This window comes from Ranitomeya imitator, chromosome 3 (assembly GCF_032444005.1).
Source record: "Ranitomeya imitator isolate aRanImi1 chromosome 3, aRanImi1.pri, whole genome shotgun sequence".
Classification (NCBI taxonomy): domain Eukaryota; kingdom Metazoa; phylum Chordata; class Amphibia; order Anura; family Dendrobatidae; genus Ranitomeya; species Ranitomeya imitator.
The window spans coordinates 713103913-713116116 of NC_091284.1; the positions used below are offsets into that span (position 1 = coordinate 713103913).

At 39.3% G+C, this 12204-nt stretch overlaps 1 protein-coding gene across 4 annotated transcripts in view; it reads left to right on the forward strand.

The window, feature by feature from the left end:
• The window catches only part of HDAC7 (histone deacetylase 7), a 579208-nt gene extending 567770 nt beyond the window's left edge, over nucleotides 1–11438 (forward strand). For all 4 annotated transcript variants that reach the window (XM_069758685.1, XM_069758686.1, XM_069758684.1 and 1 more), the window contains 5 exons: nucleotides 3304–3422; nucleotides 3530–3663; nucleotides 6346–6430; nucleotides 9079–9229; nucleotides 10725–11438. In XM_069758685.1, coding sequence (XP_069614786.1) covers nucleotides 3304–3422; nucleotides 3530–3663; nucleotides 6346–6430; nucleotides 9079–9229; nucleotides 10725–10776 — 541 coding nt within the window. In that variant the 3' untranslated portion in view covers nucleotides 10777–11438. The remainder of the gene's footprint in view (nucleotides 1–3303; nucleotides 3423–3529; nucleotides 3664–6345; nucleotides 6431–9078; nucleotides 9230–10724) is intronic.
• Nucleotides 11439–12204: the final 766 nt, after the last annotated feature.

Sequence of the window (12204 nt, forward strand, 5' to 3'; positions counted from 1 at the left end):
GGAGGGAAAAATGGTAACAAAATTCTCATTGGGGTCTGTTACAAACCCCCAAATATAACAGAAAGCATGGAAAGTCTACTTCTAAAGCAGATAGATGAAGCTGCAACCCATAATGAGGTCCTGGTTATGGGGGACTTTAACTACCCGGATATTAACTGGGAAACAGAAACCTGTGAAACCCATAAAGGCAACAGGTTTCTGCTAATAACCAAGAAAAATTATCTTTCACAATTGGTGCAGAATCCAACCAGAGGAGCAGCACTTTTAGACCTAATACTATCTAATAGACCTGACAGAATAACAAATCTGCAGGTGGTCGGGCATCTAGGAAATAGCGACCACAATATTGTGCAGTTTCACCTGTCTTTCACTAGGGGGACTTGTCAGGGAGTCACAAAAACACTGAACTTTAGGAAGGCAAAGTTTGACCAGCTTAGAGATGCCCTTAATCTGGTAGACTGGGACAATATCCTCAGAAATAAGAATACAGATAATAAATGGGAAATGTTTAAGAACATCCTAAATAGGCAGTGTAAGCGGTTTATACCTTGTGGGAATAAAAGGACTAGAAATAGGAAAACCCAATGTGGCTAAACAAAGAAGTAAGACAGGCAATTAACAGTAAAAAGAAAGCATTTGCACTACTAAAGCAGGATGGCACCATTGAAGCTCTAAAAAACTATAGGGAGAAAAATACTTTATCTAAAAAACTAATTAAAGCTGCCAAAAAGGAAACAGAGAAGCACATTGCTAAGGAGAGTAAAACTAATCCCAAACTGTTCAACTATATCAATAGTAAAAGAATAAAAACTGAAAATGTAGGCCCCTTAAAAAATAGTGAGGAAAGAATGGTTGTAGATGACGAGGAAAAAGCTAACATATTAAACACCTTCTTCTCCACGGTATTCACGGTGGAAAATGAAATGCTAGGTGAAATCCCAAGAAACAATGAAAACCCTATATTAAGGGTCACCAATCTAACCCAAGAAGAGGTGCGAAACCGGCTAAATAAGATTAAAATAGATAAATCTCCGGGTCCGGATGGCATACACCCACGAGTACTAAGAGAACTAAGTAATGTAATAGATAAACCATTATTTCTTATTTTTAGTGACTCTATAGCGACAGGGTCTGTTCCGCAGGACTGGCGCATAGCAAATGTGGTGCCAATATTCAAAAAGGGCTCTAAAAGTGAACCTGGAAATTATAGGCCAGTAAGTCTAACCTCTATTGTTGGTAAAATATTTGAAGGGTTTCTGAGGGATGTTATTCTGGATTATCTCAATGAGAATAACTGTTTAACTCCATATCAGCATGGGTTTATGAGAAATCGCTCCTGTCAAACCAATCTAATCAGTTTTTATGAAGAGGTAAGCTATAGGCTGGACCACGGTGAGTCATTGGACGTGGTATATCTCGATTTTTCCAAAGCGTTTGATACCGTGCCGCACAAGAGGTTGGTACACAAAATGAGAATGCTTGGTCTGGGGGAAAATGTGTGTAAATGGGTTAGTAACTGGCTTAGTGATAGAAAGCAGAGGGTGGTTATAAATGGTATAGTCTCTAACTGGGTCGCTGTGACCAGTGGGGTACCGCAGGGGTCAGTATTGGGACCTGTTCTCTTCAACATATTCATTAATGATCTGGTAGAAGGTTTACACAGTAAAATATCGATATTTGCAGATGATACAAAACTATGTAAAGCAGTTAATACAAGAGAAGATAGTATTCTGCTACAGATGGATCTGGATAAGTTGGAAACTTGGGCTGAAAGGTGGCAGATGAGGTTTAACAATGATAAATGTAAGGTTATACACATGGGAAGAGGGAATCAATATCACCATTACACACTGAACGGGAAACCACTGGGTAAATCTGACAGGGAGAAGGACTTGGGGATCCTAGTTAATGATAAACTTACCTGGAGCAGCCAGTGCCAGGCAGCAGCTGCCAAGGCAAACAGGATCATGGGGTGCATTAAAAGAGGTCTGGATACACATGATGAGAGCATTATACTGCCTCTGTACAAATCCCTAGTTAGACCGCACATGGAGTACTGTGTCCAGTTTTGGGCACCGGTGCTCAGGAAGGATATAATGGAACTAGAGAGAGTACAAAGGAGGGCAACAAAATTAATAAAGGGGATGGGAGAACTACAATACCCAGATAGATTAGCGAAATTAGGATTATTTAGTCTAGAAAAAAGACGACTGAGGGGCGATCTAATAACCATGTATAAGTATATAAGGGGACAATACAAATATCTCGCTGAGGATCTGTTTATACCAAGGAAGGTGACGGGCACAAGGGGGCATTCTTTGCGTCTGGAGGAGAGAAGGTTTTTCCACCAACATAGAAGAGGATTCTTTACTGTTAGGGCAGTGAGAATCTGGAATTGCTTGCCTGAGGAGGTGGTGATGGCGAACTCAGTCGAGGGGTTCAAGAGAGGCCTGGATGTCTTCCTGGAGCAGAACAATATTGTATCATACAATTATTAGGTTCTGTAGAAGGACGTAGATCTGGGGATTTATTATGATGGAATATAGGCTGAACTGGATGGACAAATGTCTTTTTTTGGCCTTACTAACTATGTTACTATGTTACTATGTTACTCTTGATCCCTGTCGTTCTGTATGATAAGTGTCATATAGGGCAATCTTTCTCGGTTAATAGAGAGAAGCCTTTCAGTGAAGAGTAAGCACATTTCTTTCTCTCTGGAGGGCCCAACAGATCTTTTCATTACACAGATAGTCCATTGATTTAAATGGGCATCAAGTTTTGCTTTGATTCCCCTTTAGTGGCGCTGTAGAACAACTGAAAACTTTCTACCAGCGGTAGGACATCCAATAATGAAAATGTATTTGGGGGATTCTTCTGACAAAATGGGGAGAATACTCGTCAGCCTGAATCTTGTATACACATGGGGTTCCTATAAATGTGGTAGACTTGGTAAATATGGGAAACATGACATGGGTTGTATAACAAACCATGTTTTATGCAAAGCAGTTTATCGCTATTCAGGAATTTTAGGACTGAACCTCCTGGCACATGAGACTGCCTTTAGTAGCTCCACTCTGAAAAATTGAATTCCTTAGAGTAAAATAGCTCCTTTGCCTAGATTCTAAGGAATTTTGTGATTACCATTTTGTATCGAAATCAATTGTTTTATTTCTTTTTTTTGCTTGTACATTTGACTTTTTTTTTTTTAATGTGCAAAATAATCTGATATTATGTAAACTGTCTCTTCCAGTTCTGTGGTATTCCTGTTCTGGTGCTGAATTCTGTCCATCTTTCTCTTTACAGGACGGTGGTGATGCCAATTGCTCATGAGTTTTCACCAGATGTGGTCTTAGTTTCTGCTGGATTTGATGCAGCCGAAGGTCATCCAGCTCCGCTTGGAGGATATAAAGTAACAGCTAAGTGTAAGCTTAAGTTGTAGTGTTGAGTTTGTTTTCATAGAGTTGTATTGAACTTTAGGACTTTGTATATGGGATGAAAGTTTATTCTTTTTTTGTGCTTTTATTTTCAGGTTTTGGCCACATGACACGTCAACTGATGAGCCTGGCTGGAGGACGTGTAGTGCTTGCCCTCGAAGGTGGTCATGATCTGACCTCTATATGTGATGCATCAGAAGCCTGCGTGTCTGCTTTGCTGGGAAATGAGGTAATTTCGGCTCAAGAAAATATATATATTAGATAAAGCAAATCACACAATCTACTTGGAGGAATGCACACCTGGCTACTTCTCCAAGCCAATAGAAAGATAAATCTAAAAGAAATATCCAAAAATAATTTGCAATATATCATTATAAAAGATTATCACTGCCACAAAAAGAAAAAGCAAATATTAACAAAACCAGCAATAATGCATTACCTTACTCCTCTGTCCAACAAAGCAATTCAATTCCTCCATGAGGAAATTGTAATGTAACCCACAAACCGATATTGAGCTGATCTGAGTAATATGGCAATATGTCGGACAACATATAGAGTCACTGTAGAGGTATATTGAAGCACTCTTATTATGTCAGATGATTGAATAGGCCCAGCCGGTGAGAGTTTGACTATAGGCGAAAACGGTCTATGGTTCATGTCCTTTGTAAGCCTTGGTGTGGTTCGTCATTCCTATGAAACTTATCCTGAGAGCCTCCTTCCTTCTCTCTTGTCTCATTTTTTAATTTCTATTTTAGCTGAAAAAATTTGTGTATTATTTCCACAATCTTTTTTTATTTACTCGTATTTACGGTGACATGTGAAAGTTTCAGCACCCCTTGTCAAAATGACTGTTATTGTGAATAGTTAAGCAAGTTGAAGATGAAATGATATCTAAATGTGCTAAAGTTAAGGATTAAATGAAAAAAAAGGGAAAAACCAGCTCACCCTTTAATGTAGCACAGTCTGCACGGAAGTTCGTAATCCACGCCACTGCCAGGCGTTGGTTAACACAGAAAAGGGAAGGACTGATCCAGCTTCTAGTCCACAAGTCCAAGGTATATAATAAAATGAGATCTTTATTTACAAAGTTTAAAATATAATCATAGCAAAAAATATTTTTCTTTCTTGGTTGAACGTACAGTACATGTTTCTGCTTGTTCAACCAAGAAAGAAAAAGATTTTTTGCTATGATTTATATTTTAGCTTTGGAAATAAATGCTTCATTATTGTAAATGTACAATTGTGTACTAGAACCTGGGCCATTGCTTCCTTTTGCTAAAGTTAAAGATGACACATACCTCTTGTATTTTAGGAAAATCATTTTTTTAAATTTTTTACATTTTAAAAATTACAAAAATGTAAATGGGCCCATGTAAAAGTTTGGGCACCCTTGGAGATTTGTGTGCTCAGATAATTTTGACCAAGGTTTTTAAACCTTAATTAGCCTTTTGGGGTTATGGCTTGTTTACTATCATCGTAGGAAAGGCCAGGTGATGCAAATTTCCCGGCTTTATAAAAACCCAGCCACAATTGAACAGCCACATCTCCCCGACCCTTATGCCGTTTCGCTTATGCTTCTTCCGGGGTCCGGTAGATGCGGCTGATCAGTTGTTTGCTGTAGGTGTCCTGGCTATAGAAACTATTTGAGGTGATGATTAATGAAAATACTTTACTAATGTCTATACTACTTTGGTAGAAGTTGCACATGTGACTTTTATTTTTGGCATTTTATACCTTAGAAGGGTTTACATAATTTAGCTAGTGTTGTGAACACTTTCTGTGATTTCGTAGAGGCGGCTAGAATAGCGGAAGTTACTTAATAATGTAGGCACTAAACACTTTACTCATAATATTAGCAGGTCTGTTCCATGTATGTATGCTGCATCGACCACGCTGCTCACCTAGCTCATAGGAATTTCTCTATAAGCTAGCAGGCCTTCATCCAGGGACCTGAGGCAACTCCGCTATTTTTTCCTGCACCTCCTCACATTGGAGGTTTATGTTCCCACCCAGTTTTGTATGTTTGTGAATTATTCTATGTATTCATAAAATATATTACGGTATTTATTTTAGCCAGAATCTCTCATTGTTTCTTGAGGCAATATTCATAGTTCCTAGGAATTGTCTATGGTTATATTTCGTTTGAAGTGTCTAGCATTTCTGATGTTGCATTTGGGACATATGTGATTAATTAAGCTGTGATACTTGCAAAAGGGGAGCGGGAGCTACTAAGTGCTAACCATGCAGGGTGCGCAAACTTGTGCATCGGCCCATTTTCCTTTTTGTAATTTTTAAGATGTAAAAAATTACTATATATATATTTTTTTACCTACAATACAAAATAAATGTGTCATCTTTAACTTTGCCCCTTTTAGAGATCATTTCATCTTCGACTCGCTTAACTGTTCACAATAACAGTAATTTTTTTCCAGAAGTGCCCAAACTTTTACATGCCACTGTACCAGTCTACAAACAATATATGTTTTCATATATTAACTTAAAAAAAAAACCAAAAAACAAATATACGATGGCCATATATTTCCAAGAATATAGGACGTTTAGGAAATACTATAACTATGATCTGAGCTCCTATGGTTTTGCTTCCACTACATATCCGAATATTTTAAGAAGTGCACCATAGGCCATCACATGGCACCAATGGTCTTATTGTTGGGGATATCTGACCTCTTTGATGGACCATGGCTAGATGTTGTTGCTGGATTTCCATATTCAGTAGTTTAGAGAAGTCCTATTGATCTCGATTTGCATTACTATACTACTGTTATAATACATATGTTTTTGTGATTTAACATTAATCTTAAACTATAAAATTGGGTTTTCCCCCAAACACACGGACAATAGTCTCATTTAGAGTAGATGCTTATTGCTATGTGCTATTTCCAATTTCCAGTTGGATCCACTCCCTGAAGAAATTTTAAGGCAACGGCCAAATCAGAATGCTGTTCGGTCGCTAGAAACTGTTATTCAAGTCCAGAGTGAGTCTTGTTTTTTGTCTTTCTGCTGGAATAGGGGAGGTTGGAATGGGGTGGATGGTTGGGAAAGGGATCACCTCGACAGTGAAAGCAGCCTGCCACGCAGTGCTCAGCACTATAATGCGTGGCAAGCACTTGCAGCTGCAAAAGGACTTTCCTACACACAAATCTGGAAGACATAACTTCAAAGCGCTTGTCACAAGGCTCTCTGAGTGATAAATCAGTCACAAATGTTGCTGAGATCTCATTTCAATTAATACCAGAATTTAATGAGAAATCAGCAGCTATATAGAATGGTCTCTAAAATATGTCTTGGGTAGCCAACTTGGCTTGGACTGCTGAAGCCTTTCAACAGAACCGTATAAGTATTCAAACCGCACCTCATTCCCATATAGTGATCATTCTCGGAGACAAGGATGGTCTGGATGTCATGGTTTTCCTTTACATACTGTAGATATTTACTTAGACCAGTGCTTTGTGAAATAAATTAGAGCTATTTGCATACAAAGCAAAAGTAACTTCAGAGTCTCCAAAAATGATCTCATTACGCACAGCACTATATTTTATGTCTTAAAGTTGGACATCTGCATCCTATTGAATGTGTGTAAGGGGCCCCATACACTGTAGATAATTGTTGGATGAACAATGGTTTGGCCAGTTGCGTTAGTCGACAGATATCTTTCCCAACTCCACTGTAAACAAGAGCGCTAGCTTTGCCGAGAAGATCCAAACTACAGTAGAGATTCGCTTTAAGACCCATCTGGTGTTGGCTTATCTTGCCAAGAATAAAAGGATCAGCAGTCCAAGATCAGGCATGCAAGATCCTTGGTTCCCCCAACATCATCTGTGGGGGCAGAGTCTGGAGACCCCCATACACATTAGACTGCCGGTGCTTCAGCCGATGTGTATGGGAACCTTAACACAGATATTCACCAATGTTTAAAAAAAAAATGTATTACAAAAGTAAGCCATGTTTATGAAAGTATAGATCTGATGTACAAGCTGCCCGTTTTATACTAGTCTGCATTGTAAATCATACTACCCTTCAAGCAAATGGATGCACCAGTACTTCTAGTGGATGGTATAGGGCCTATATACTGTAGTATACTGGAATCTGTGCCATCAGCAGTGAATGTAACGTCAGCACATCCCTACACAAGGATCAGAGTTCCTTCTCATCCTGGCCATTTAAATCCCTCAAATTCAATATTCAATAGCAACCCGAGTTTTATCTGTTATTTGTAGATGAAAGAAGCCCATTGGCTTTTCATTACACAATTACAGCATGCTAACAAGGCCCCATGGCAGCCATGGCCCTGATGAACACTGCCAAGGTCTGCCTATGAATTCAACAAGTACCCTAATGGCTATCAAAATTAATAACTGTTATACAAATATAATTAAACCATTAAAAAGACAAATCATTGCCAGAATTGATGTCCATAACCTACATATAAAATTAAAAATTATTCAAATTCAAACAAATTATATTTTCATCAATATGGCACAAAAAAAACCTACAACTCATCCTTCACAAAGAAACAAACATATACAGCTAAATAAAAAAAAGTTATGGCTCTTGTAATGTGGCAATGCAAATTTATTTATACTTATTAAAAAAACATACTAAATGTTAAAACAATATACAAGTAACCTTAATATTTATACTGCATGCAGTAGAGAAAAAAAGACACAAAATGGAAGAATATGTACCCAAAATGGTGTCAATAAAATCAACAAGTTTTCACACGAAAAACAAGCCCTCGTATATCTTCAGATGTTTTAATAATAACAAGAAAGTGGGTGTAACTCTGCATGGTGCACATTATTCCCCTCTTGGTGGTCATGTCACCATAGGATCGCTGTGACATATTTAGCTGGCATAGATTACAAGATGATCATGGGCTGAGCCAACAATTCCTCTTTTACTTGTATTGCAGATGCCTTAATTTATTGGGTCCACAGCTATACAGTAGTTGCAACTGGAGACATGACCAGTCCCAGTGGCACATTGAGAACTCCAAAATAGGAGTATCAGGGATCACACATGCGAGAAACACGTCCGTGCCTCGCATGTGAAATCCAAGCTCTGGCGCCGGTACTCCAGAGCGGAGCGTGCGGCTGCATAGCAACACATGGAGCCGCACGCTCCGCTCTGGAGTGCCGGCGCCAGACCTTGGATTTCACATGCGAGACACGGACGTGTTTTTCGCATGTGTGATCCCGGCCTTATGAACATACATGGTTTGAGGTTTCCCACTAAATTGAAGGTAATGTTTAGTATTCAGGTATGATGTGAGTTCATCCAAATGTCAGAATGAAAATATTTAGAAGGAAACACAAGAGTCTAAAAATTATTCAAAAATAAGTCTTCATCACGGGATATTTGGGGCACATCATACACTGCTTAAAGGAATAAATGAGTCAGTTAAACAATTACTCAATCTCTGTCTCTAATTATGGTAACTGAGCCCTTGACATCCGGTTCTCACTAGTTGTGTTTATTCGCTTCCACTCACGAACATGCTTCTTCTTATATCATGTTAACAAAATGTCAGCCCCATTACAAACAAATCCGTGTTCTCTCTGACTTGTGTAGGACACTAGTCAAAAAGCCTAGTACTGTTCAGTAAGACATTTTCTTTCTACAGGTAAATACTGGAATTCTGTAAAGCGATATGTATCTAAGGTGGGCTACTCTCTCGTCGAAGCTCAGAAGCACGATCGGGATGAAGTGGACACGGTGACGGCTCTGGCTTCATTGTCGGTGGGCAGGACTTCTCTAGGAGCTGCTGGGAGCAAGTATGTTTCCTTCTATTTCCAAGCCATCGTTCTTAATAGGTTGCTATAATTTCTAGTGTTGACCCCCCTAGGTTCATTCTTAAATGTTTTCGTGATCCATATGTGTCCGTCTACAGTCAAAAGACCAAACATTGTTACAGGAGTTAAATGCCACCATAAGTAGTCTGTGTGTTTCGAATCAAATAGTGAAGGAAGAAATGTGAATTTTTGAAGACCAAAAGTAATTGCACCTGTGACCAACCAATCCTTTACTTTTTTTATAACATAGGGGAACACTTTTTTATGGTTTGGGAATGTGCACCTCTTTTGTGCTGTAAAAATATTGCAGTCACGCATGCTCTAAAATTTCGACTTCTCTATAGTTTGAAAAATGGCAAAAAAAGTGGCTAAGGTTATCAGGGAGCAATTGGGCCAGTATTGAACTGACAGATTCTGTAATAAATCTTTGAGTAATTGGCACATATAATAGCACAAATCTACACTTTCTCATCACATGTATAGACTTCAATTTTGTATCCTTAGATCTGCCAAATATGCGCCAAAGTTTAGTAAGAGTTTTGTACCTCTTAATAAATTTGGCACATTTTACTGTAATGTGTCCGTTTAAGGCTACGGAGAAACGGACGGATGTTCTCTCATGAGAGAGAATCGGGCCGATTGTGCTAATGACACTTTGCTCAAACTCTGTCCTCTGAGTGTGATCCGATTCTGTTGGATGAGAGAATCATAGCCCAGGTGAGGAGAAGATGGAGAACTTAGTTTCTCTATGTTCTATATTGTCTGTGTCCACTTAAATCAGACTGTACTTGGATGGTATCAGAGTTCAGTCTGATGTTTTACACGCACGCATAGACTTATGAGTGCGCATGGTTCCATTATCTGATGCACTCGCAGCATGCTGTGATTTTTTTTTTTTTCTCATGCCAAATTGGCACTAGAAAAAAAATTGGAGATCTGCACTGCCCCATAGTATAACCTTGGGCCGAGAGCTAAAACATTGGGCCATGTTAAAGGTTATGTGAACAAGCCCTATGACTGATACATAAAGCACCAGTTAAAGGGATTCTGTCACCAGGTTTTTTCCACCAAAGCTGAGAGCAGCATGGTGTAGAGACCCTGATTCCAGTGATGTCACTTGCTGGGCTGCTTAGCGTAGTTTTTATAAAACCACCATTTTATCAGCAAGAGATTACTATAGAGACGACTAGTAAACCCGCTGTCATGTAGTCAAGCGTATTCATGAGCTCTGTTGTTTCAACACCCGCATCACTGATCGGCAGCTTTCTGTGCCAAATAGTGGCGCTGGTGGGGTAACTCAGAGCTCAACGTGAAGAGAACTGGTAGATCAGGAATCAGGGTCTCTGCCCCTACATTATGCTGCTCTCAGATTACAGAACAAACTTGGGTGACAAATTCCCTTTAATAATCATCCTTGAGTGTCTGAGATTCCATTTCTGTATAAAATAATAATGTCTTTCACTTTTTAACTTTACAGCAGTGAGCTGCAAGAAGAGCCAATGGAAGAAGATGGATCCATGAGTCTATGACGCAAAGAACATGGTGTCCCTCGTTTTGGTGGATTGATTTAGGCTGCTGCTCTAGCGTTGTACAGTGGTGCAGTTTGTTATATTTGTCTTCACACAGTTCACAAGATCTGTGAGTTCATTTCTGAAGCTGCATCATCTCGAGACAGTTCTACACGTGAAATCAATATGGGCTTTTGCCTAAAATAAACTTTCAGTCGCTGCCTGGGCAAATATATGTCTTGTTATGACTAGGGCTATATGCACAAAGAAGACACCACTAAGCTCGACCAAAGATATCACTCAGGCGAGATGACAGGAGTGACCGATGGGGAATACCACCAGTGACGCGTCCCATATTGCCCAAGGAGCAGAGTGACTCGACAGAACCCAAAGGAATGGACACAAACATCTTCATGTTTCTGGGAATTGGGGTTTTTGAAATCCACGGCTGATTGCATCCAACTAGTTGATCTATGACGCTCAGGACTGGTTGAACTGGTGAGCTGGAAATGTGACCGTACTAGTAAAATGCCAAATTTGCCAACTTTGTGAAAATGCATCAAGTCTCTACAAGAAGCGCAGTAAAAGACGTGAAAAGACCACTCCTCCGTGGTGGACAAGTGTGTATAGGAGGAGACCCTTCATGTAGACAATTCACTGGAGATTCATGAGTTTTAACATTTAAAAAAGAAATAAAATGGAACTTGTAAGTGCCTGGCACAGCTGGAAATACGATGCCTTTTTGTTTTCAAGAATTTCCTGATGACCACTAATCCCTACTTGGATAAATGGATTTCTCGTTGTTCATTTGCACTATGGAGACCTGTTCCTCACCCACCACCAGCAGGATGGAAACATTCTAAGATATATCAGCTTCTAATGGGTTGTGATGAAAGACAATTGCTGTAAAATCCGCTCGAGACAATATGATCAAACACTGCAACGTCGGTGGAGTTTTTTTATTACATTCTCATGTGACCACAGCACGGGGAATAAGTTGTGGGATATTTTGCGTGCTGGCCTTTTTTTCCTGTGTGTCTACGTATATATATATATATATATATATATATATATATATATATATATTACATTCAGCAATTGCTAACATTTGCGCTGTCCACACAGATGCACTTTTTTCAGACCCCTGTATATTGTTTTTATCTGAAGAAGGTTAATGCCTTACGGAGTGAAGCCACTTAACGACTCTGTAAGGTCCAGAAAGGTATAATTCCAGCTCACTTGAAAATAAAAAAAAAACCATTATGTGTCATATATTTAATTTTGCAAACCGTGTAGATTATTGTCGCAAAGCTCTGACAACTGGGGCAATCGTTTCGACCCTTACCCGCAATGAATCACGTCTATTTGCCTCACGCTAATTTTGCACCGCTCGCACGTAAAAAAAAAAGAAAGAGTCGTCATATAGGGTCAGCTAAGACACGAGTCCTG